We start from the raw sequence: 27,678 nt of genomic DNA on the forward strand, positions 1-27,678 counted from the left end.
CAATCAAACCCAAATGGGACAGCCATCCGATCAATATTTTGGTCATTGGGTCGAATGGTGAGATTGTAATTTTCTTTTTTTAAATAACATAATATAATTATATAAAGAGAAAAATTGATTTTTTAGTATTTTTAAATAAATATCATGATTTTATTTTATTTTTCTCAAACAATATCTCTAATTTGAAAAATACTCGAATCCTTCTTCAAAAAAATTTTCACCTGTTATAATATTTTAGCTACTAAAACAAAAAAAATACCAAATATTATAAATGAACCAAACCAAATCAAAATATATTTGATATAAATAAACTCATAACCTCAATCAAATTAATTATAAGCTTAAAAATAAGATATTGTAATCATCTATGTAAGCAATGACAATCGAAAAGACACAATATGATTATCACATATTATGTTTTTTAATAATATTTATAGTATTTTTTAATAGTATTTTCAGTACCTCAATGAAACATCATAAACGTAATCAACCCAATGATAATACTGTAACAATTTAACACTGGTTAAAAAAAAAACAGATGAAAAAATTTGATAGAAAATTTCTAAGAGATATTTTAGGTATTTTTTAAATTAAAGATACTATTTGAAAAATAAAATAAAAGAATGATACCTTTTAAAAAATACTTAAAAAGGAACAAATACATTATCATATTATAAAAAATATATCAAAATAATCAAATATGACGATACAGATGAGAGCGAGGATATACTGATGAGAAAGTAATAAGTGTAATAAGTTTTTCTTTCTTTTTTTTTAATCGAGGGTTTATTTTTTTCGACCAAAAACAATGACATATATCAACCAAAAATCTTACTGATTTTATATCAATTTGCTTGAACTTAAATATATGGTTATCAGAATTAAGTAATACAATATTCCTGGAAACAACAACAGGGACAAAGTTGTTCCATCAACATGGAATTAAATTGGAGTACAACAAACCAACAAAAACAGTTGTGGCTATTTATAAGTACTTTCTATCTCCATGATTCATTTTTTCAAGAACCAAATAATTTGTCAGGCTGTTGTTTCAGAGACTAGATATATAAATTAAGATTACAGGTCTTGGGGTGCAGTGGATATTGGAAAAAGCTGCATCAACTTATGCTTGTTCACCGTCATACTCATCCAAGGATTCTCTGGAGTGTCTTATACTGATAGGAGCTAGTAATCACTGAATTCACATCTTCAATTGATGCTGGGTATAGCAAGGCAACCCATTTCAAGTACTCTGGGAAGAATCTGAAAAGTAGCCGATGAACAGTTAACAGACATACCATGAGGCAGCAAAGTTCTAAGCAGAATCACAAGAAACCTACCTCCCCACATCTCGCGTTGATTTTTAAGGACACAAACTCATCACACCTTGTCTTGCCTATGTTGATAACTGCAACAGCAGCATTTGCTTCATAAGCAGCTCTGTGAAGTAAAAGAAAGCAAACCAATCAAATTAGAATCTTCAGCAATGATAGAGAGGGCAAAAAATGAAAGATAAACTCCTTTGCAAGAGAGTAGCTTTCAAGTTTCAGTTTCAAACTTATGTCTACATTCACCAATTCAACAATCTGCAAATTTCCCAAGTATGAAACTTTGAATTTCCTCTGATGAGTAGCAAAGAAAATGCCTTTGGGATTGTGCCACATTCACATTGGCATCACAATCATAAGAACAAGATTTGGTCCGTGATACACTGGAGTTTAGTGAATTCCATGTTACATGCAGTTTAAGGAAGAGTCTAGCTCAAGACACTGGAGTTGATGCTTAATAAATGCTTCTTTCTTGCTGTAATGTTTTATGTGATCAAATTACACTCTACATTCTACAAGATGAGAAAAGCAACTTGTGCTCCAGAAAAGACATGATTCAACAGAATCTAATCGAACGGAGGGAGGTGCTATTCATCAGCTACCCAAAGCTTCAAGAAATTATGTTTACCAGATAACACTCGATAGAATAGATGATAAAACAATTTATCATGTGTTTACCAGATAACACTTGATAAATTGTGTCTAGTGCCAGTACAAGCAGCATACACATCATAGGCATCACTGTCAGCAACACAGGAATTGCAGATATGCATGTCCTGTTACTGATGTCTCAAATGAAGCAATGTAAATCCAGATAATTCCAGGATAGTGCAAGTAATTTATATGCTACAGGCGATAGCCTCTGGAGAAAAAGTGCTTCCTCTTTTTTGAGTCCTCCCATAAAACTGTGGAACCTACTTCATCAATCCAACACTATGCATTATAACAAAACTTGCAAATAAACTGTCATCAGTTTTCATTGGCGGACTGAATATTCCATGAACATTTCATCCTTTTATGAATAATCTAAAGCTTCATTTGTTAAAAATCCACTGCATTATCAACTTTACCTATTTTCTCCTATTCATTCTACACCATCACCACCCTACTTCCCATTATAATCACCTCCATCAAGCCTATTACCACTTGTCGCTTTTTCCACCACCACCACCACCGTGTCTCAATCACAATACTTACCATATTGCAATGCCCCATACTCTGTCCACCTACCTCAAACACTCACTCTACCACAATCATCACCATGCCAACTTTTACATTTCCACAATAAATTGTGTCAACAACCACAGGAGACGATGAAGAAGACCAAAAAATAAAAAAGACGGAGAGAGAAGAGACTATGCCATTGTAGCCTATAGTCTTAAAAAAATAATGAAAAGATTAAAATTTATGGAATATTCCAAGTTTTGATAATAATTGAAACATGGGTTATTTGCAAATTTCATGAAAATGCACAATGTCAATTCGCAAAATGTTGATAAGGTATAAAATTTTTGTAATCACGCCATAAAATGGGGGTTACATGTAAAACACTACATATGGAACTGTTTACTTCCTCAGTTAAAGTAAGTCAAGAAAGCAAATCAAGTATCCATATAATACATCCACAAATTCAAGGTGCTGACAAAGGAATACAACTGAGCAAGAAAGTAAGCCAATGATGTCTTTATTCATATACCTCACGATCCTGAAAGCAGACATGGTCATCACTGATGAACCAATGACTAAAAAACCATCACATTCTCTTGCAGTTTCTTTAGCCTTTTCAGCTCTGTCTTTGGGAACATTATCACCAAAAAAGACAACCTTCATAGTTCAAAAGAAAAGAAAAAAAAATCAAAGGCAAAAATAATATTGCACTGACTATGGTACATTTAGCAATTCAGTTATGCAATAGCATTATGAAGATAAAATCTATCCAATAAAATACACAGGTGCATTATTATGACTTAACATAGAGATTTTCAGAGAATCGAGCACACATCCTCAAGGACGTCACAGTACAGTCGAAGAAAACTTTTGCTTCCATGGAAGAACAGTTGCAAAACAGTTGAATGAAAGAATACAAATTTTAACAATTACATCGGAAGGAAAATACCTACGTTGCCATAAAAATTATAGGCAATAGAATATTTTGGCATCTACAGTTTATTTTCACATGAATTACAAACACAATGAAATGTTACATTAAAGGACATGTCAATGTTGTGCTAGTATTCCCAATGTCCCAAAAATCAGGAGCCTCATGCACTGGGTACACCCTTTTGTATAAACTCATGAATCCATATTCTAAAGTTATACATATCCATATGCCCGCAAGTTGATCACTTATAATACTTTCACTATACTGAATATTAAACAAAATAACAACAATAAAAGTGGCTCTTTTAGTGAATCCAAGAGTTCTTGTGAACTTAACATCCAATATTTCACATTCTACCAAACATTACAGCATAATCATATCATGTTTTCTCAGATTATTCTTCTATTTATTCTTTTATCTCCACTCTATCTCCTTGCAAAATTGGACACTTGGATACATTTCCATATCAAGTTCTCATGTCCATGCCTATGAACAACTGCAACTACCATCAATAATTATTTTATGCTGATATTCAAAGCCAAATATTGTGACTGAAGCAACAAGAAATATTGATTGGTTTATCTTAGCTACATTTCCTTCTACTCGACCTTCATAATAGCTAACAATGGAATGATCAATCTCAATGTGACTAAAACAGGCACAAACTGTACAAGTAACATAAAAAATATCAGAACAAAAATGAGTGGTCAAATGTCATGTTTGCTTAGTTCTCTAAGTGTGCTCAGACATGGACAAGGCCAATAATAGATCGCAATTGAGCATGTGTAAAGTAGAATGGGTAGTTATCCTATACTGTGTAACACGCTCACATCAGGTTTTAATATTCCACCACATTGCTGGCAGTTTGGAATTTCAAAATCCTCCTCCCAGAACTTGGCATCTATCTCAATGTCAGCATCAGGCCGTTGCTGCATGCCAAAACTCTTGTCGGAGCCAGGATCTCCACATTCCAGACTTTCGATTGCTGCAGCCCACTGTAACAGATTATAGTCAATCATACATTACCAGCACATTATACAACGATGCATACAAGAATAAAAATGCCTAAATTTCTTTTTTCCATTTTATCTTTTAAATAAAATATTTTTCTTCAAAATATGTGTCAACTGTAATTCAAACAAGTTGCTAAATATCAGAAACATTTCACAAACTCAATGGATTAAGCAAGGAACTCCTTTTTGTCCAGACCGGTCCATACTGACCAGTTTACTGGTCCGAGCATGAACCATTACGTGGATTAAGCAAGGCTCACCCATTTCGGGTGGTCTCATCCACCATATTAAAAAGAAAAAAAAAATAATTTTGCATGCCTCCTTCTCCTTGAGGTCCATCCCCATTTGTGAGCCTTAACATGTGGAGTCCACCACCATCTACCTTGCCACAGCCCACCATGTGCTGCTGACCGGGTATTCTCCAACTCTTCTCCTCCTCCTCTTCCTCCTCTTTTTTCTTCCTTTTCCTCCACCATCTCTTCTTCCTTCCTCTTCCTCTTTCTTCCTCCTATTCCTCCACAGCCTCTTCTTCTTCCTTTGTCTTCTCCTTTTTCTTTTCGGTCCATACTGGTGTATTAGTTCATTGGTCAGGCATGGACCTGTACAAGCGTCCAATATGCAATTGTGATCCTTGGACATAAGTACAACACTATGATGCAAATATAACCTAATCTAAATCATATCATTCAAAATTTTATTGCACCCATTTAGGTCTTAAACTATCATAATTAAACCATCTTGAAAAAAACAAAAGGGGCAACTTTGCAAAAAAGTGGATTTATGGCAACAATTGATTACATCTTTGACTCATCCATCAGAAAATCACTTCTTTATCCCAAGAGACATCATCTTCAAGTCAAAATCCAAATCAAGTCCAAACTAAACCCTAAAGAGAAGTCATGCCCTACTCGTATCAGGAGATAGATCTATTCAAATTGAAAATATTTTTTTTGTCATCATTTTTGTCATGTACTTAGAAATATGTACGTATTCTATAGATCATTTTTATCTGCACAAAGATAAAAATATGCATATATTAAATTTATCATGTACTACTATGATCTTTTCAGTATGTGTAGTCTATAGAGAGACTCTAACATGTAAACTTAACAGTGCAACACTAAACCTTTTCAAATAGAATTTCAAGTTCCCCTTGTTCTTTCAATAATATGATTTAGTTGCAAATAACACACCTTTGGATTAAGGGCCTTCACCCTGTCTTGAAACGAATCTCGGTTAATGGAATTGCCACACTTTAAGCATACTACAGAATAGACAGTTCCATGCAATTCAAGCGGGTCACTACCGGCACGATGATGCAACCTGAAAAATATGATTGTACTACCAGTAATTCTGACCTAAAAGAACAATAGTATATTTTACAGAACAAAGGAGCCAAACATCCTACCTATCCACATTTTGGGTGACCATATAATTAATTCGACCAAACTTCTCCAATGATGCTAAAGCACGATGAGCTGCATTCGGCTGTGCAGCAAGGAATCTTCTCCATCCAGCATAGCTCCTGGCCCAGTATCTCCTCCGAGCACGGCTTGAGCGAACAAACTCCTAATTACAATGTTTCATCATTATAAGACAGCAGTGTGATAAATCAATGATGGGTCACTTGTGAATTGAAGATATTAATTGGTCAAAATCCTATTCACCCAGAGATGGGAAAAAGGGACCTTAAAGAGTTGGGTTTGCACTGAAAGGAGACTCTTCAAAAACGATTACTCATAAAGTTTTATTTGCTGAAATTGTTCTAAAGAATAGAAGATGTCTAGATTGTAAAATTGGTTTTCAAAATAGGCTATTTGCACTTTTCTAACGTCCAATTCTACAATGTACAACATTGATCTGACATTCAAATATTTGACCATCCTCATCTTTAAATTGGTCTATCAAGCAAAAGGATATGGAATCTGCTTCCTCTGTATAGTTCTGTCAAATCAGCAACAAGGAGTCAGGATCTGCTTCATTGGTATAGTTCTCCTTACAAGTCGTTGATTGAATCAATCAGAAATACTTGACAACAAAAAGACAGTATTGGCTCATGTAATCTTTACTACACCCTACTAATACAGTTAAAGGTATCTGCTGTCAGCTGAAATTAGCATTATCTATAAGAGAAGCACAAAGCAACAAGGAACACCATCACTGGTACTGTTGGAAGCTTCTTGAAAACTAATCATTTCCAGAAGTCCAGAAAAGTGTAACATTAAAATGATAATAATATTTAGAATTTACACCACCATGTGCCAATGTAGGAGTTCACAGTGGCATCACATTGCACTGTATTTTAATTTCAGAAGAGAACAAGATAACATCACACTAAATACAAGTACACTGACAATAATTCCAATCACTCAATTTTGTATAGAATAAGAGCCTCAGAACTAAACATTTGCTAAATGCAAAACGGAATGAGTAGTCATAGATACTACACCAAATTACCCAAACTACAAAAGGGAAAATATCCTGAAAAACTATATTAGTGTGTGTCATAGTTGGAATGTTCTCGAAAATTTCTATGCATTTTCTCCTCCAACAGGGGCAACCAAGTAGTGGAAGGACAAGTCTACAATTCCATAGAGGAGCAATATGTATACAAACTTGGAGAGCCTCATGATTCATGATCTTAGATGATGACAAACACCTAGTCAAACAGTAAGAAAGAAGATGTTTGTACATGATATATGATATCCTGAATATTGATTGACTGCTAGTTAACATGTTTTGATATTCTATCTTCAGGTTGGTTATTGACAAGAACTCATTAAATTTATTGCTCAAACTCATATAACAAGCTAAAAGATTCTTTTGCTGCTCAGCCTAGAGCCTCAAGCATTGTACAAGGATATGCTGTAATAACCCATTGCCTTCTAGGTGGAATTGTCACAACATAGATGTTCCTCTTAGCACAGTTGGATAATGGATATGATGATTAAGAGGCATTATGTCAATAAGATTTTTGAGGTTTAGACAAGGCTTAGCTCAGCACACCAATACCCAAATGTATTTTGATTTTATTTGAAATATGCTGCTTCCTAATAAAGTTTTCTTGCAACAAGCAATTAACAATAATTCATTGTAGACAACCCTCTTGTTATTAAGTATGTAAACATTCAAGTTCTTTAAAAAGACAAACACATTCCATAACTTGATAAAACAAAATCTTGCTTTTGCAGGTCAAACTTCTTATCTGTCATCTGAAGCCTTCGATTTGTTAAATGGCATGTCACATGACTTTTGACACCTTTTATTCATACTAGCCCATTAGCATATAAACATCCGAACATATGCATAGTGCCTTCTACTTCTAATAGGCCATGAACCATGAACCCGATCAGAATTATTTTCAACGAATCCATAATAAGTGATCCAATTTTTTTCATCAGGTCCGGGTGAAAAACATTTAATCTATAAACCTAAAAAATATAGAAATGCATTTCCCTCTTGGATCTCAAACACCTCGACCTGCCCAGCAGCCATACTATTACATAATAAATCTGATGAAAAAATATGAGTGGGTTGAGCTGAACGTTGCTTTAAGGATCATTTAAAGTGCAGCAATTCAAGCATAAGGCAACTCAACCTGACTCTTTTGCATCAGTTTAATGTCAACAATAGAGATACGTTTCAAAGCAGTCTCAAAATTTTGAGCTGACACAATTAGGGAACCAGTTGCAGATATTACAGATTTTGTCAAGGACCTTAGTGACTGATAAATATGTGACTATTAATGTATGAGAAAGCAATTTCCCGGATATGGCATCATCAATCTTTCCTTTGTGATGTAAGAATGTTTGCAGCCATTTCAAGAGAAGTAGAATGAAAAGAATCAAATACATCAAAAAGAGATATTGTAATGCCCTAAATTACATGTCTATTATTCATTTAACGCATCTTATCATCTAAAACCATCATAGGGAAACAAACTATTTCTGCAAATTTGGCTTCAAGGTGCTGAGATTTCATGACGAAAGAAATGTGCTTTGCAGGTGCCATGTAGAGTAAAAAGGAATACAGTGTCTTCCATCAATTAACATGATTTTTATGAAAGCTAAAGTCTTTGCAAACTTGGTTATTGGTTCTTCATCGCTTTAACATTGATAGGAAATAACATGCTTACACAACTCAGATGCAGTTAGAGATAGGATACATGTTGCCATAAAATAGAACTGTAAAAAGCCAACGAATCTTCATACTCAAAAAGTAACGCCCTGAGACATTAGAGATAGAGAATAACATAGCAAAGTCGAATCACCTGATGAGTAATTGGCTTAAATCCAGTACTATAAGCTCCATTTGGGCTGTCATAAAAACAATTCTTTAGCTTGTAAAAAAGAGGTCATATTTAGCCTTGAAAATAGAAAGATGAAATCTGAGACATGCACCTTCTGTAATCAGGAATCCCCGATTCTGTGCTTATTCCTGCTCCAGTCAAAACCACAAGCTTGCGGCTGAGACAAATTAACAAACGTAGACTTAATGGCACAAGATCCTTGAAGCAAACTAGTTCTGAAACTTTAATCTGATTCCCAATCATTAAAAACACATTAAAAGGTTCAATATACCTCCTATCAATAAATTGATACAGAAGGTTGACATCTTTAACACTTGGAGGATCGGAATCAGGAACTATCTTCCTGTCGTTCAAATTTTTGAAGTGCGATCCATTTTGTTCCCTCAGTGTGGATTCATAAGTCGAATAACTGCTTTTAGCCAGCAATTGATGCATGCAGCATTTCAAGACAAGGCCCCTCCTTCTATTGCAAAATAGTCCACATGTCAACCTTGTCTGAACAGTTAACATGTGAAGGCGAGACCCTAACAGAGGATAACCAGTAAGTTAACTTGAGATCATGATGTGAGAGTATTGCCCTTGGAGAGACACCACCAAGTAACAAGTTAAACAGATAATAAGCTGACCTGCCTTCGGATATGGATCCAAGAACTTCTCTAAGTCTTTCAACAAGCTGCAAATTTTGCAAAGGAGAAAATCTGTTAGAGGAAATCAAAGATTCACTTAACACTATAAAAGGTTACTTTTTCCCTCTTACAAAGGGCTTGAGAAAATTAACATAGGCAAGATGAGAAGAAACAAGATGGGATTAATACTAAAATGAAATAGAATAAAGCAAAAAAAGAAAAAAAAACTGCTAACCTCACGGGAATAAGTCTTTAATATATTCCAAGTTCAACAAATAAATAGATATAGCAAATCTAGAATATAGGTTGCCTTCATGGATTTTTCAGAAACCAGTGTTTAAGTGGCAAGCCACAATTATAATGTCACAATTTAAGTGGCAAGGCACAAGTTTTCTTATTTAAATGGTATGGATTATACAGCACAATTCAAAATTAAGAAGACTCCACAAAACATTTTTAAAGGAGTTCTAAAAATAACCATTAACCAGACATTACTCCTGAAAAGGAGGTGCAGTGTTCCTGATTAATACAAGTCTAGTGGAAGAAGGATTCTTTTGAAAACTTGAGGGACTACATGACAGAAAAAAGGAAAATTTCTCAAACTAATAAATGAAGTAGCATACCTGAAAAAAGAGAGTGAGACAACAGAATGCAACACTAAGCTCGATGGTACAAGAGAAGCCAAAGAGGATGTAAAAGGAAATTCAAACGGTAAAAGGATAGATTGAAAGCAACACCGTGACGAGATTCCACAAAAGCAAAAATAATCGTGAAGTGATCACCAAAAGTTAAACTAATTCTCAGATACGACATGAGCGAACTTGCCAAATCCAGCAGGCCTTTTTAACCCATTGTCTCTTAGTTCTTTCTGTAGCGCGCATTCCGAGCCAGAAAACCTCAAGCACTAATATCTCAACAAACAAGTGACTAAAATCAACTCATATTACTATCAGAATTGTCTTATTCTATCTCCGGTTCACTCTTTCTCAAATCCCTCCGGGAAATCAACGCAGCAGGAAGAACGGACCTTTTCTCTTAGTTCTTTCTGTAGCGCGCATTCCGAGCCAAAAAACCCTCAAGCACTAATATCTCAACAAACAACTGACTAAAACCAACCCATACTACTATCAGGATTGTCTTATTCCGTCTCCGATTCACTCTTTCTCAAATCCCTCCGGGAAATCGACGCGGTAGGAAGAACGGATCTTTTCTACGAATTCTTCCTACTCCTACAAGGCTACCGCCACCGATCGAGAAGCAGTGAGATCACCTTCAGGGATGACATTCCAAAATCGAGACCTTTATACGGAATAATTCGCTCCCAAAATCTCGTATTTCTAAGAATTCACACAAATGATCTGAAGTGGGAAAGAGCAGGGAGCTTACAACAACCGAAGGGCGAGAGGTCGCCATGGTCATCGCGATCGCCATGGCAGGGAGCGAGTGATCGTGAACAACTCGGGCGGAGGCGGGGAAATTGAGGCGAAGCCGTAAAGAGCGGGGGCCGTCGGAAGACGACCACGTAGCCGCCTTCCCTACCGTTTGCTCTTTGGCGTAGGCTACAGAGAAGAGTAATAGATTTCTCTACCCGTCAATTAATTACCCAATTTAATACTCGTGTGGTGGTTGGGAAGATACCATTAAATACACGTGGGAGCCACTTGCTGGGCCTCCTAAGGTACATCCGAGGCTCGTAGAAAAAAATAAGAGAAGGATAGAAGGGTCTTTTGACGAGAGTTGGGTCCTCTCCAAGATTTTTGAGTATTATATGAGCATAATATAACCACCATATCGTATCTTGGAGAGGATCCCACTCCAGTTCCTAAGTCTACACGCCCTTCCCTTCGAGTCCCGGAGTCGGCGAGCGAAGAAAGGAAAGACGAAGGGAGATGATCATCCCTGTGCGCTGCTTCACCTGCGGCAAGGTTTCTTCCTTCTCCCCTTCACGCTCTTGTTGATGTTGTCTATTCTTATGATTGCTTTGGCGATTCGCGTCCGTCGCCCGATCAATCTAGGGTTTTTGTTCTGTGCGTTTTTCTTTCGTTTCCTCCTTTTTTGTGTTCTTTCCTGCTAGGTTTGATGTTTTGGGGCTGTTCTTTGGATCTTGGTTTAGGTCATTGGCAACAAATGGGACACGTATCTCGACCTTCTCCAGGCGGATTACACTGAGGGGTAAGGATAGTCTGATCGATGTTTTCTTTGGTAGTTTGCTTTTTTTGCTTTATTAATTTTTTTTATCAAGATAGTTTTCTTTTTTTTTATTTAAAGGGATCGGGTGATCACTCGCCCATCATCACTTTGATCATTTAGTTTTACTCCATGAACATCTTCATCAATCTCTCCAGCAGGTTCAATAATCTCCATCTTGTTGAATAATCGAATCAAGATAACTAAAACTTTTCCTTATTGGAACTTCTTGTCCATTTATCTTACCATATCCTTAGTTCTTCCTGTAGTATTACTAAAATGTTTTCACTTGATCTAAATTTTCTTGGATTTATTGGTGGGGTTTGATATGAGTTCTTTCAATTATTTGATATGCTTTTACTGTTTGAATAATGATTGTTGTATTTTCGACATTGCTCAACACATTCCAAGTTGTGTCAATCATGGATGGACCATGAGGGGCAATATTAATTGGTATGACACAGGATCTATTGCGCTTCAAAGGTTTTTGCAGACTGTTGTGCTGTGAAACAGTAGTCAATAAGGTTGTTAATGGATCAATTTGACAGCTTCATAAGGTGATGGGATATGATCCTCGTATCAGGGCTTCATTTAATCAAGAATATTAGAAAAATCCTTCCAAACTATTAGAAAAATAACTATATATATATATATATATATATATATATATATATATATATATATATATATATATATATATATATAACACCAAGGGGACTTGTGGGAAAAAATCTTCCTTTTATAATAATTGTGTCCCTCTCCAAAAGTCCGTTGACTTCCAATGCCATTTCTCATATTAAACTGCTTGTCTAACTTATACTATAATCATATTAGACTATTAGTACTTCTGTACTCCATATAGATATAAGATAGGAGTAACTATGAAGAATAATGAGGAAAATACATCGAAAGATAATAGATAGTCCTACAAGTATAAATTGCAAAAGTGTCTCAATTATCCCTATCATTTCCTAAATCAATTGGGAGTGAGTTGAGAAGGCTTTGACCACTTGGCTTCGATTGCATAAATAACAAATGAGATTGATTCAAAGGTGAAGCCAAAAGGCAATCAATTATGGAAGATTAATACGAAATTACTAAATCTAGTGGTGCACTTCAATCTTATTGAATTTGGATTCAAGAGAAAGAAATTTTGGAGCTTTAATAATTCATCTAGAACATCGTTTCTACATTACCTGTCACTAATGGGTCAAATAAACCTTTATGGATTAAATGTGAGAATTTTGTGAACCATCAAGCACTGTTTCTTTCTGTCAGACCTTCTTAATGCTGTGTGGCCATCAACTCTGATGTGTGGCCATAACCAACGTAACTCAGCATATGAGATTTCTGTCAGGCTTTCTTGATTTTGCTAAATTTTGGTTTCATGTATCCTGTTCATCATGCCACTGCATTTTCACAATTAATTGTTAGGTATTATTACTTGTCCAGTCACATCTGAATCCACCGCATGTAATACCACCAACATGGTTTACAGGGCACATACAGAAGCGAACATGACATATGCTGACATTTATATTAATGTTGACCATGTAGTAAATCACATGCATGTGAGTATTGTTTACCTCGCTATTTCCATATGTTGGTGTTCTTCATTGAGTTGCATAGCACCTCTACATATTAAGTGATCCCACAAGTTGTACATGTCCATTTCACATTCTTGTGCCCATTGTGGTTCATCGGATAATGGTTGGTAAATGATGAATCTATAGGGATGCTTTGGATGCTCTGGGCTTGGTCCGCTATTGCTGTAGGCGAATGCTTATGACTCATGTTGACCTTATTGAGAAGTTACTGAACTACAACAGTAAGCTCTTTCGAATCCATTACCTTCCATGTGGATTACATTTGACTCATTTACTTGACACACGTGTTAACTTGTATGTTAATTTGTCCTCTAACAGCTCTCGAGAAGACTGATAGTTAAGGAGATGATATGGTGGAAAAGAGTATGATTCTGATCTGGGCGTCACGTAATTTTGTTTGATGTGTTTGGCATTATGAATAACATTCTGTAGTGTTTTTATTGTATTTCATTCTTATGAGAATTACAAGTAAGATGGATTTCTAAGTTGTCCAGAATATTACCTGTTGAAAGTCTTTTAAGTTTGGTTTGCAATTGCTGCTTGGTCTAGAAATCATTTTTGTTTGTGTGAAGAGAAGGATTACATCATCAACTTGATAAGTAGGTGAACCATCAAAAACATATGCAAACTGTTCCCCAAGTAAATGCTCAACATGATGATGATGATTATATAGTTTTCAGTCATTTGCAACAGCAAGTGATTCTGCTTCAGTAACCAACAGATGCTGGGCATGCTTTCACCCATGAATTTGTATGTTTCAAAGACAAATATCGTTACAGACGGTGGGCATGCATATTTCAGGTGTACGGTGTGTCCTTGAGGCTTAACCCTCTTTGACTGTGAGAGTGCATGTAAGATAGATCTAGGATGTCCTTGGGAAGGAGAATGATCCATCCCTCTTCGACTAAGATCTAGATGTCCTTGTTAGGAGAATGATCCATTCATCTTGAAACTTACTCGATATAATAAGAGCATGTCATGCACGTGTTCTCATATTTTACTGTATATACATACATATAGGCAGGAAATGAGTGTTCAACTGGCTGGTAAATTTTGTTAGAATTAATAATTTTAATTTTTATTGGACAGATAATTGACCTGACTGAGGGGTCTCTACTCGCCAATGCTTTTTCATAAGTAGGGATTGATTGTTATACAGCGTTGCAGTAATAAATCTCTCTCTCTCTCTCTCTCTCTCTCTCTCTCTCTATATATATATATATATATATATATATACAACAGCCGTCAAACTGAGTAGAGAATAGAAATGAATAGCATCTCATCTCTCCTCTTTGAGAGTTTGCTGGTGACAAAATAATATGTAAAGAACTTTACATTGCTCGAGAGAACTTGATTCTTCTCTATGTTGTTTGTTAAATACATAGAGCTGAGTTGCCTAAGATCCACAAGCAAAAAAACCTACTTCAAAACTTGAACAAAAGGATTCCAATAATGTTATGTGAGGCGATGGACCACTAATAGAAACATGAGCAGTCCCGACATATTTGGCAGATAAAGAACAGTGACTTCAAAAAAGGGCAGGGCTTGTTCCTTCCAGAGGCTTAATTAAATTACACAAATTTTCATTAAGACACAATTAAGCATGCAAGCCCTGAAGAGCTGATCGCATTACTTAGCATGACTTGGGAACCACATTCTGAGCAACCTCATATTCTGGCTCTTTGTTCTGTCTTCAAATCAAACTTGCATATGCGCATGGAACCTGAATACCAAGCATCAGCCACATTGTCTGAAAACTGCATGATGCGCCAACTCAGACTTAAAATAGACCTGCCAATTTCAAAAAAATCCCAGTAGAAGCTGGGACAGATTGAGTTAGCAAATCCAAAAGAACGGAAAACAAAATTTTGCTTGTTAAAATGACATCAGTGATATACTTTACTCGCATCTTCTCTGTAAACAGAATCACAGTTAGAACGGTGCACGGAACAATTGCATCTCCTGTTTCATATTAGGCATCGGCAGCACGTCGTGCAGTAGCTAAACAAGATTCAGTTTCATCAAGATCATCTGCAGCTGATCTGACTAAACCATGCCTTTTCATTTCACTGGCCATCCTGCGTTTAGCTTCTAGGCAAATGAGGAGAGCTGTCATGTCAGCAGGGCTCACACCACCAACTCTACTTGCTTGACCAATCGTTTGTGGCCTGACCTGCCAAAATTTATCGTAGCACCACATAATAGAGTTTTCTAGCATTTGCACAAAATTCATGCAGTTGATAAACTACAGTTTTAAGCTGGATCAAGATCAAACTTCTTTAGTGATGGCAACAAATTTTTAGAACCCAACTACTTGGTGTCAGCTATGCTAAATTTCCCGTCACCTAGATCTGTTGAGAACAACATCAAAACTACACCGAGGCAACATGAAAAATAATAAACAAAACAACACATTTGTCATGCCTGGTGCAATAATAATCTGATTGGCCAATCATATCCGAATCGTGTCAGTTTCGATCAAACTTGGCTCGCTTTAGTATTGTAATTGGGTCTTTAGTCAGGTTAACCGTCATCTTAGATTATAACTTAAGAACTTAAAACTCTCATTCTCATTCTAATTATGTCATTGAGGCTATTGAAATGTTCATGGTATCAATCTGATCAACAGTTTAATATATATATTCAACCTAGCTGAGGTTGAGGATCTAACTAATGATATGGCAGAGAAGCCATATAGGAAGTCTTGAAACATAGCTATGATAAAATAGGTTCTCTTTTAGTAATGTATCAAATGGATCGAGAAACTTTCTTCCATGGGTTGCATCACAATAATGGACTTTGCTTCAAACACTTAATATGGATGAGATGTTGTTCTTAGACTTCTCATAGCTTTCCTTTTTAACACCCAACAAGATCACCAGTTTCATAAAGCAAATCTTATCGAGGTTACATACCTTTGATAGCTTCTCACGTGCTTCCAAAGATAAAGTTGTCATCGAATAGTAATCCAAGTCCTCTGGAAGTCTTTTATGTTGTTGATTAACAATCTGACAAAAAGAAAAAAAATGTAGCAAAAATTAAGACAGTATGGCAAGCCTACAGTCTTATAATTCCTATTATATGTTTACTCTATCTTCTAAACAGAACTGATATATCAGCAATAATTACTTTTAAAATAGGATTATTCGTCTCATACGGTTTCAACAGGTAGTTAGGTACTTCCTAGTTTATTCGGAAGTTTCCAAACAAAAATAATAGAAATTACCTCATATCAAGGAATAAACAACCACAGTATACTGCCCAGCATTTTCAGTACATATCAGTATGAGGCTAAGCCAGATCAGGGACCAAGCCACTAATGGTTGGTATAATAAAGGGTAAAACTAGACCAAAAATCTGGTATATAGCACATCAAGCGATGGGATCCCTTCTAGCGATCATTTAACCTATTGAAATTCTCCTATAGCCACAAGTTGGAATCAATAAATAGTATGAAGATCAAACAAACAATGTAGATGATAAACTTGCAAAATCCAACAAAAACAACCAAGATGCTGCTTTGCCAGTACCTATGAAACTAAATGATGTCAATTTGACCAACAAAACTGGAGAAAATAACAGATTTGTGAATTATGGTACCTTTGAAGATGTAATACAGATATCTAAGAGAATCCAAAATGTTGGCTTATCATTAACTTTTTAGGGTTATTTCAACAATAAAAAGAATGTGAACTGAGAAAAAGCAATCTAGAGCTGACAAGAGAGGCAGGCATAGACAAGTTGCAAGATACCAAGCACATGGTGATTATTGCAATATTTGCAAACGTTACTCTGAATCCATATTGGAGGAAATGATTTAAATAACTGTCTCCACATAGTCAACAATTGGGTCTAAGTCATCTTATATTGATGCTTAGGAAAAGCGAGAAAACTTTATGACTTGTGGTAGGCCAGCTAAAGATACAAGCTTTAACAAACAACACAAATTGGATGGTCTGATAATATGTAACGATGTTAATTATTTGTTCTTTCAGCCTCCTAAATTCAAGAAGATAATGGGATGCAAGGAGCCAATCAAATATTTCATTTGAACTTCAGATTTATGTTCTAGGGCAGATCATGATATATACACTTAGAATTATTGATGCAAATTATGAATCTGCATAAGCGAAAAAAAATGAAGAATATTTTTAAAATCCAATTTAGCTTCCCTAGGCAGAGAAAACCACTTATTTCAGAATTCAGATAAAATAATTAACCTGTTGCAGCTGGCTCCTTTGGCGTGCAATGAAGCCCGCATACTTTATATCAATCTCAACGCATTCTTTCTCAATCCTGGATAAAAGCTCATTACCATAGCCATGCTTGTCAAGGACCTTGTATTCTACATGTGGTTTTTTTAGAATGCTTTCCAACGAAGATGAATCTTTAACTGGTTGCCCAGATAAATGACTAACTTCAGCAGCAAAATCACCCCCTGTTATTAGAACAGAACCATCACATCATGTGATGAACTATAAAAAAGGGCAGATAATATCCAACGGATGCAAGCGGTCCCCCATATATGATCATAAAACCCAAAATAAGGTCCTGATGTATGAACTGTCTTATAATATATGAGAAAGATAGCTAACCTGAAATACGTACAGACTTCAGACGTTCTTTCTCCTCCAATATTCGAGCTTGCTTTAATTGGTATAAGTTCCAGCGTCTTTCATCTATTAAACCAATATCCCACCCCAAAGGAGTCAGCCGGCTGTCTGCATTGTCAGCACGGAGAAGTAATCGATGCTCTGAACGGCTGAAGTAGATAAAACATCATTACAAGTGGAATCGGTGAGAATTCACAAGTTAAAAATCTACATGAACTACTTGGGCCTTGTGTATTGCCAATGAACAAAAGCAAGCCATCAGTGCATGACATCCAAAACATACGCATCATAATGCATGAAGCTCAAACAAATGTTCAGTGCTTTGCTTATTGCAACTATCAGAGTTTCTTTATATTAGACAAGTTCATTCGCCAATTAAATAGTCATCTCCAGCGGAGCTAAACATCAAAAGTTTTCAAATAAAAACACATAATACCTCGTTAACATGCGATAAGGCTCTCGTAAATCTTTTGTTACAAGATCATCAATCAAAGTGCCAATATAGCTGCTTTCTCTCTCAAGAATGATAATAGATTTTCCATCTGAATGTCTAGCAGCATTAATCCCAGAAATAAGACCCTGCACATCAAACAAAAGAAACCAAAAAATACCTCAAAAGTTGTATACTCCACTAAGTCCACTATTTTTATACGGAGGTACCACAATCTAGGTCCTAAATGATAAGAGCAAGAAAACAGATGAATCTATCAAATGTGGCAGGACTACACAATGCATAACCTGAGCTGCAGCTTCTTCATAACCTGTTGTTCCGTTGATCTGACCTGAGAAAAACAAACCTTCAATCTTCTTCGTCATTAGAGATCTAGAGCACTGATGGGCAGGCAAGTAGTCGTATTCCACAGCATATGCAGGCCTTAGCATCAAACAGTTTTCAAGTCCAGGTAATGTTCTTAAAAGTGTCAATTGCAGCCTCTCAGGTAAACCAGTAGAAAATCCCTATTAGACAGAAAAATGTTGTCATTCAATATATAAAACAGTGAAGATGAACTATATATCATATAGCAGCACCAAGGGAACAAAAGAAAGCATGATAAATTACATATGCATGTCCTAAAACAAGAATGCGAGGAGATCCAAGAAAATGTAGAAGAGTTACACATAAAACATTGAAGCATAATGATATCACGAACCAATCAGGAATCCTTAACAAATCAATGAATATTATAACATCATGCAGGTATTCTGATCAACTAAATGGTAGAACATGCTAAGCCAATATCCTCTACATTGATTGCACAATTCACAGTATGTCAAAATGCAGAAGACAGAATTAAAGGTCACTGAATGCTGCAGTGATCATCATACTTAAACACTCCAAATTATAATTGATTTAGAAGAAAAAGAACAACCTGCACATAGAGATCAGGAACAGTACGGCCTTCAGGTTCTAGAAAAATTTGATGGGAATCCTTATCTTGGAATCGTACAATCTGAAAACAAAGTTAGTGGTTACTTAAGAGAAAAGATATGATACCTACAACTAACTCCTAGACAGAATGAAGTAAAAAATAACAGGTGCAATAAAAGATAATTGCTCTTCCCTGATAACAACTAACTCCTAGACTCAGAATGAAATAAAAAAATAACAGGGTGCAACAAGGATAATTGCTCTTCCTTGATAACAAATAACATTAGGTTCTAACTGAATACTAGTGTACTACCTTATCTTCAATAGATGGACAGTATCTTGGGCCTTTTGCTTCTACCCAACCACCATATGTGGGTGTCTCATGTAAGTTGTCTTTGATAAGTTGATGGGTGTCTTTTGTGGTGCGTGTCAAATAACAGCACATTTGCTCTCGCTCTACATGGTAATCAGGATCGAAGCTAAACCAATTAACCTGTTACAGAAAAAAAGGGTTAAAATAGTAAATAAAAAATTGCAATTATACATATCAGTTTCACAACAAAATTGACAATAGTATATTGCTCCTAAACCATTTTTTACAACAAAATTGACTATAGTATATTGTTCCCAAACCATTTTGTGACTATGAAATGGAGACCATATGATCCACTAAATAGGAGCCCCTGGGTGTACATATTGAGAAACTCAACAGTGCATGTTTGCACACAGGAAGATCAATGCATTTTAATCAACAAACCAAAGTTTATAATATTATATTTTAGTTGACTTGAGGAAAAATCAGCTGAGTTGTTTTTACACACCCATGACAGGGTAATTGTATACAGTGTACATAAGTTTATTCACGAAGTTTGTAACAACAATGCACAATTTTAATATACCATGTGAGACTTGAATAACACCAGTGGTGAACACTTGACAAGTAAGTCTAAGGTCCCACTAAATCTGAGACTAGAGAAAGAATATAGAACACATTTCATCTAAAAGTTATCCATTGGCAACCTATTCAATCTGTATAAAAAGACAAGATTTCTTCACAAATTACTCATTCGAGTGAAATCAAACATTGCTAAAGATTAAGCAATGATTCCACTAGATAATTGATAACTTATATTCCATGACAAAATTTGAAAAATACTAATAATCAACGATTGTGCTAGTTAAAAAAAGACAGCATAAAGAAAAGTTCATTCATTGTGGAGCAATCAAAAGCCTTTTACTGTGTCATGATCAACCAAAAAGATATGTTGAGTCATCGACAAAGCCATTAAGGTATGCTAACAAGATAATGATATGAAAGCACGCTTTGGCCTAACAGGACATATAAGAAAACCAACCACATTAGAACTGCTCAAAATGTCTCAACCAGGAGTAGCACAGCTACAAAACCACAAAAGTTTCTTGTTAGAGAAGAACATATATGCAGGGAGATTATAGTCTATGTATCATATTATAAGAATGTTACTAATGTTATTGTTCAAAATAATATACATTTAATTATAAGAAACTCTCAATTATAGTTATTGATGTTATCACAATCCTGCATGAGCTTATAACAGTAACTACCTCTTCATCTCCATGCTGAGGTTCCAAACCAAAGAAGTTAACACTACGGTAGTCAACACGTGCAGGGGTTCCAGTCTTCAAACGGTCAGTCTCAAAGCCAAGTTGTTGCAAGCTCTCAGTTAGCCCATGAGAAGCTGACTCCCCAGCTCGTCCTGCAGGCATTGATGTTCTACCAACCCAGATCTTACCGCTCATAAAAGTGCCTGTTGTGAGAACCACTGAAGGAGCATAGAAGTTCATGCCAAAGAAGGTGGACACTCCTTCCACAGTATCATTCTGGCCTACCAAGATATTAGTCACCATAGCTTCTCTGATAAAAAGGTTTGTGGTGCTGAAAAAGTAGCACTAGTTAGAAAGCCATGTAGTATCTGTAATACCAATTCATAAAAGCCCCTAAAATGCCCCCATCAAAATATTTCAGAAAACAATTTGATATTTTTCAAAATTTTACGCCTGAGAAAATGAATGAACTTCAAACCAAAAAATGGTACATGCAGAATAACAATCAAGAATCTGAAACAATATGTCCAATCATTCCTGAATCCCTGTTCTTATGCAAAAAATCCTAATTTCAATATTATGGCAAAGTAAATATTAAACTCATACTGATATAAAATATAAATAGAAACTAATTAGTCTTCTTTGATATGGAAATGAATAGCATTTTCTTGATGAAGGAAATCAAGCATGGATACATACATAGAGCATAGGAAAATCAGTACATGTATGTTTCCTATGTGTTCTAAAAATTTATCTGTTGTGCTGCTACTGCTACTTAGATAATTACTATACATTAAACTATTTAGATAATTAATGATCATTATATACGAAAATCATAAGAAATATGAGCACTTTTATGAACAAAAAGTGTTCACAAGAACAAGGATTGTCATTCTGTAGCACGGCATTGTGTTGATGTACCTATCAACCTAACAATAATCTCAATGGGTACCAGCAGTTTCAAGTCAGCAAACTGACAACAGGCTACTCATTCTTGTCCTTAGATTTTCTTTAGCGATCAAACACTATGATTCACTATGCAGATGATGCAAAACTTTGTAAGAGCATGTCAAGTTGGGGACACAATAGATTAGCACAATACTTGAAGTTTTGCATGAACTAGACACATAGGTTTAGCATCATTAATAATCAAAGCCTAGTTAAAACTACATTTATCTCAAAAAAGTATAAACTAGTACATTCTTCATAATATTGGTGCTTAACTACCCACATGGACCTGCCAACATTAGGTATAGGTAGCACGAGAAGAATAAAGAGAATAATCAATTCTTTGTGCAAATAGACTAACCTTTCAACAACCTTTTTCATTTCCAAGGCATACTCCCTCTTATCAGTCTGAGCACGCAATGCTCGAACAGCAGGACCTTTTGAACGGTTGAGAACACGTTTTTGCAAGTAGCACCTGGTGTGGTAAGAGATCAGCAAGAATTATCAGACCCAGGTTAAGGAAGGCGAGCAACAAAGATGGTAATCCCAATTCCCAACCCCAACTGCAATGAAGTGTATGAATAAAATAAAATTGTAAATGATCTTTTAACTAGGAACAATTGCAACTAGCACAAGTTCATAGGTGTGGTGCCATAAAGGGTATACGAGACCCATTTGTGACAAAACCTTGTACTCTGATAGACCAGAACTCTTATGGACAAAAGATGATAACCGAAAAATCTTACAAAATTTCCAAGTAAAATGCAGTGAGATGGGGTCAATTATAATGACCAGGTGGCACAAAGGTAACCCTTGCAATTACATGAAATGAGGCACAATTTTTACCAGATAAAAAGCTTCCACTTATCAAGAATTAAGACAAATAAAATCAAAATCTGGATCTGCAAGTTTAACAAAAAAAATATCAATTCAAAGAGGAAAATGGTAAGATGCTTATACTGCACCAAAAAAAAATTGGCTGCTTGATCTTGTATGTCACAAAGCTTGTCTTGTTGTAGTATGTTGTAATATGTTGTAATAAATTGTAATAAACTTTATGATGCACTAGTTAACATATTACAACAAACACAGAAGTGAAAAAAAAAAAACCAAAAAACAAATAGTTCAATTTATGAAGTCCCAACTAAATTATGAACCAAAAGAAATTAAGAAGCATGAATAAGCATCCCCACAGAAACAAATTTCTCACAGAAATTCAATTAACAATTTCAAGAATCCAAGTACCTGCTTAAGAAAATATATGGTGATTAATTGAACAACAAATTAAACTAGTAATATATCAAAGTCAACCATTATGGGAATTCTACCTATCAGCAATTTTCCCTATTTCACCACCAAGGGCATCCACTTCATGCACCAATTGAGATTTTGCAGGACCACCAACTGCTGGATTGCAGGGCTGTGTGCCAAGAAATAAGAATTCAAAATAAAGTGAGACAAATATGTTATGTCATAATTTAAGAAAATTAAAAAAAAAGAGCTGTATCAGTTATGCAATCAACATACTCAATACTCAAAATGAACTTTCAACTTTTAGTGTGCCTAGAAATGCCATGAAATTTAAACAATAATAAACAAAAAACAATGATAAATGTCAAAATTACAAAATTAACCTGCCATGCAATGCGATCAATGTTGAGGGTGAGAAGAAGAGTCCGGGCACCAAGACGAGCAGCTGCAAGTGCAGCTTCACAGCCTGCATGCCCTCCTCCTACTACTATGACATCATATTGTTCCTCAATTGCTTTGGAATTATCTTTCACACCTGTACATTATGACAAAGGAGCTTCATCCCGTGGAATACAAACTACTGATTTCCAGAGTATGATAAATTCATAATATAAACATTTTGTTAGAGGCAGATCTGTTAAAGATTCCAATTCCAAACAATTAAATTGATTTTGCAGCTAGAATATATGTTCAGATACATGGTATCAGAACCACAAAAATGTAGAGATGACTAGATTCAACCTAGGATTTCATGCTTTTGTATTTGGTTGGAGAATTTCATGTGTATATTGTGCTTAGCTAGGATTAACAAGGTACGTAATCTCAAGGATTTCCAAGTTCCTTAGGTAACCCAGGAATTCAAATCACCATACTTCCAGCAACTGACCAGAATTGCCAAACTGCTGGTTTCAACTGGAGACACTAGGGTTTTCTTGCTTAAAATCCTAGGATTTCAAGGAAAATGCCCATACCACATAGGGCCTTATATTAGGTTAATGGGGTACAATTTTCAAGTGACATTTACTTATCAAGACAAAGCTCCAAGAAAAAGTTGTCATGGTCTATAGCCTGAGGGTTTTGAAGGCCAGAGAAGTCTCCATCCTAAATCAAACAGCCAAGCTTCAAAGAGCTTTATTCACATCTCAAAACAGTAACCCAAAACATGTTATCAGCCTCTCCATATAGTGCTCGCCAGGCTCTCCATAATCACATGTACAAGCAACCTCTTGTAAGGTTTTTATCAATAATCCAAATTCCACCGCTAATTTAAGACAGAAGAACATTCGAATCCATGAAACCTCTCATATGGTGAATCTTACCAGAAACAGTGAGTATTTTCCACCAACAACCAACAAAGAATAATTGCCAGGGATCATTACCCAATTTCATAACTGTGGACCTAAAAAACCAGCCCCAAACCCTGAAATCTCCGGTCAGGAAAGCCAGGTGCATAGAATTCTCTCGTACCAATCAAGAAATGAATCGGGTATACCTTGGGCAAGGGTTGTAAGCCCTCGGCGATGAGAAGAGTTCCATCTTCTTGACAAGAGAGACTGCCTTCGGAGAGGGCGGCGAACCGGAGACGGGAAGAGAAGCGTGCGAGACGTGCAGGACAAAGGGGAGAGGCGAGAGCTTTGCCGGGAGAGAACCACTGTGGTCGCGGTGGCGGCAATCGGACGAAGGCGGAGCAACATAACCGCCGCTCGATCCTTCGGTGAGTACAGCACAAAAAGGCCTATCTTCTTTCTAAGGTTATAGCGAAGAAAGGACATATATATATATATATATATATATATATATATATATATATATATATATATATATATATATATATATATATATATATGTTAATCATGTCATGTTATTCTCTAATGTAAATATGTCATCGGATTCTCCGAGATGAAGTTTATTATTTGTGTCTATTTTCAAGCAATTATTGATATTATGATGCTCAATTGCATGTTTGATCTAATTTATGGAGCCCAAAATTACCCTAAACCTAATATGCAACTGTATTTTCACACCAAGAAAGGATTAAAAAAGAAAAATTCTCAATTAAACTTCAATAAATTTCAATATTTTGGAATAATTATAAACAATTTAAGGTCAAATCTCTGATTTTATGTCTACGAGTCAAAAGACAAGGAAACATTTTTTTTTCTTTTTTAACTACATACTCCTCTTAATAAATAAGTTTAAGAATGAGTATGGTTTGATCATGATATCTTCGAATTAATATTATTTCTTTATAATATTAGGATTAAAATAATTAAAATATAATAAATTAATTAGGACGGGGCTTAGGAATATGATCGATACTTCAATCTCACATAATTGACATGCACCTAATACTTCGGAACCATATGATTAATATATGTCTTGTTAAATCTCGTATTTTGATAATAAAACCACTTGATATATGTTTATGTTTTAATCTACGTTTTGAGTGACGCAGGATGCTTCGATCAGGATGAGACAATTAAAGCAGGAAAAATCATGTTGTGCCGGAGAAACATATCAGAAGATTGAACGTCGGGCTGGTGGATCGATCGATGTATCGATAGAAGGCTTCGGACCGTGGACTTGGGCATCATGCCAAGAAGAGCGGGTATTGTGCCAAGGATATCAGAATTGTGAAGTCAACTGGCCGATTGGGCAATAGGACGCAGGAGAGGACGATGCGTCGAAGAATCGGACGAAGCGTCGAGGGACCAATGACATGCCGAACAACTTGGTTAATTGTTTAGGATTAATTGTCTTGATCGAAGTTTTGTTTTACATGTGTAGGATTAACTACGATGGAAGTAAGACATGCAATAGGAGTTACGCCGGAGTCAAGACTATGATCACGTTGGAAGTTCAAGAGTTAGACGGAAGTCCAAATGGTTGACGAAGGTTCTACGGGAACAAATCCGAGAAGTCCAGGAGCTTACCAAAAGAAGCTCGTCGGAACTCACCAAGTGGATCGTCACAAGTCTAGGAGTTTGCCGAAAGTCCATTGGAGCATCGCCGAAGGTTCGTCGGATGTTCGTCGGAAGTTCGTCGGAAGCTCGCCGGAAGAAGCGATTGACGCACCGGAGCAAGTTGCAGTAAATGTCTTAAGAAATATCATAGTTAGCATGTAGATTAAGTTAGGAATGGGAAGTACTCCCATTAACTTAATCTGGGGACAATTGGGCCCTTGATAGACCCAAATTGGGCCGAATGGATCAACCCATTTGGACCAGAATTCCTGTCAAGCAATGGCACCGCTAGGGTCGGCGATGGCATCGCCCAAGAGATTGTCTCCCAGGAAAGCTGAGCGGTGCAACCGCCCCTGTCAGGCGGTGGCACCGCCCAGAGGCTCAGTCTCTGAGCCACCAGGCGGTTGTACCACCCCAATCAGGAGGTGGTACCGTTAGGACCCCAAAAATCCGGGAGATAACATTTTTGAGCTCCAAATTCAAACCAGTTTAGAGCCTATAAATACTCCTCCCATCCCTAGGTAAAACATTCAAGCACAAAGAGATTAAAAGAGAGAAAACGCTGTTGCAATCTCTAGAATTTCTCTCCTCTGGCTTAAGTGTTAGAATTCTGTTTAAGAGAGGAGAGTGAGTGCTTATAAAGGTTATCTCCTAAACCCGGTAAAAGGAGAAGATGGGTGTAAGAAGGAGGTTGATCTTCGCCTTGTAAAGGAAGATCATTAGTGGATGTCGATGGCCTCGACGGAAGAGGAATCAGAGGAGTGGATGGAGGTCACGATTGACCGAACCACTATTAACTCTCATCTTCTCTGGTTTGCATTTATTCTTGCTGCTTACCTTATTGCAAACCTCTATATGTGCTTTACTTCCTCATTACTTTTGCTGCACTCATTTACGAACAAGCTTTCAAGTTAAGTTTCCGAAAACGGGGAAACGATTTCATCGTACGAACGCAGTTTTAATTGTCAAAAGTTTTCTGTTGTACTAATTCACCGCTCCCCCCCCCCTCTTAGTGCTCTTGATCCTAACAATTGGTATCAGAGCCCGGTATTTCTCATTTCGGATTTACACCCGAGACAAATGACTCTTTATGGCTTTCAAGAGGGCTTATCGGTTGTTCATTCACCGTTGTTTAACGGATTGGACTACACTTATTGGAAAACTCAAATGAGAGTTTTCTTGATTTCAATGAATTTGGATTTATGGAATATTATTGAAAATGGTTTTCAACTTCCCTCTAAACCGATGAATGAATGGTCGGATTTGGAGAAGAAGTATTTTTCTTTAAACGCAAAGGCTATGAATGCCTTATTTTGCATTTTGGACAAAAATGAGTTCAATCGGATTTATACGTGTGAAACGACTTTGGATATTTGACGAACACTTGAAATCATGCACGAGGGAACTAGTAGAGTCAAAGACTTGAAAGTTATTATTGCATGATTTTGAGCTTTTTCGAATGCAATAAAGCAAGACTATAGGCGACATGTACAACTAAGAGTTCTTGATAAATCTTTTTTGAATTTTGATCTCATAAGCAAGATCTTAAGATCCCTTCTAAAAAGGTGGGATCCTAAAATAACCGTAATATAAGAGATAAAAAATTTAAATAATTTTCTATTAGAAGAAGTAATCGGGTCATTAATGACCTATGAAATGACACTTTTGGAACATTTTGGACCCGATGAGCACTTGAACCACCTTCCAAAGAACAGAAAAGATTTGAGACATAGAACATTTGAAAACCACTCAAGCATAAGCTCAAGTGATGGTGAACAA

General features: G+C 36.1%; 3 protein-coding genes across 7 annotated transcripts; 1 reads left to right on the forward strand and 2 right to left on the reverse strand.

Moving 5' to 3' along the window:
• Positions 1–915: 915 nt before the first annotated feature.
• On the reverse strand, positions 916–10,909 carry LOC135580766 (NAD-dependent protein deacylase SRT2-like). Of its 2 annotated transcripts, none has more exons than XM_065113910.1 (11): positions 10,764–10,909; positions 9,382–9,424; positions 9,023–9,275; positions 8,843–8,908; positions 8,713–8,758; positions 5,851–6,011; positions 5,636–5,765; positions 4,260–4,424; positions 3,025–3,152; positions 1,341–1,440; positions 916–1,263 (listed from the first exon to the last, which is right to left on the reverse strand). In XM_065113910.1, the coding sequence occupies exons 1-11, from the start codon at positions 10,806–10,808 to the stop codon at positions 1,210–1,212; spliced, it is 1,191 nt and encodes a 396-aa protein (XP_064969982.1). In that variant the 5' UTR covers positions 10,809–10,909; the 3' UTR covers positions 916–1,209. The 2 variants fall into 2 exon arrangements, with proteins under 2 accessions (XP_064969982.1, XP_064969981.1); XM_065113909.1 differs by having other exon boundaries at positions 9,378–9,424; positions 10,764–10,857.
• Positions 10,910–11,147: 238 nt separating this feature from the next.
• On the forward strand, positions 11,148–13,704 carry LOC135613631 (DNA-directed RNA polymerase subunit 10-like protein). Its single transcript, XM_065110661.1, has 4 exons — positions 11,148–11,302; positions 11,491–11,549; positions 13,298–13,392; positions 13,490–13,704. Exons 1-4 carry the CDS (start codon positions 11,267–11,269, stop codon positions 13,510–13,512), a joined length of 213 nt encoding a protein of 70 aa, XP_064966733.1. The 5' UTR covers positions 11,148–11,266; the 3' UTR covers positions 13,513–13,704.
• Positions 13,705–14,439: 735 nt separating this feature from the next.
• Positions 14,440–24,678, reverse strand: LOC135615433 (uncharacterized). Of its 4 annotated transcripts, none has more exons than XM_065113914.1 (14): positions 24,429–24,678; positions 23,320–23,471; positions 23,014–23,105; positions 22,047–22,160; positions 20,738–21,068; positions 19,467–19,646; positions 19,155–19,235; positions 18,523–18,741; positions 18,221–18,363; positions 17,767–17,933; positions 17,392–17,609; positions 16,087–16,179; positions 15,075–15,344; positions 14,440–14,962 (listed from the first exon to the last, which is right to left on the reverse strand). In XM_065113914.1, the coding sequence occupies exons 1-13, from the start codon at positions 24,628–24,630 to the stop codon at positions 15,144–15,146; spliced, it is 2,193 nt and encodes a 730-aa protein (XP_064969986.1). In that variant the 5' UTR covers positions 24,631–24,678; the 3' UTR covers positions 14,440–14,962; positions 15,075–15,143. The 4 variants fall into 4 exon arrangements, with proteins under 4 accessions (XP_064969986.1, XP_064969984.1, XP_064969985.1 ...); XM_065113912.1 differs by having other exon boundaries at positions 14,440–14,992; XM_065113913.1 differs by having other exon boundaries at positions 15,070–15,344.
• Between the last annotated feature and the right edge of the window lie 3,000 nt (positions 24,679–27,678).

The sequence above is a fragment of the Musa acuminata genome, chromosome BXJ2-6, assembly GCF_036884655.1.
Source record: "Musa acuminata AAA Group cultivar baxijiao chromosome BXJ2-6, Cavendish_Baxijiao_AAA, whole genome shotgun sequence".
NCBI lineage: Eukaryota > Viridiplantae > Streptophyta > Magnoliopsida > Zingiberales > Musaceae > Musa > Musa acuminata.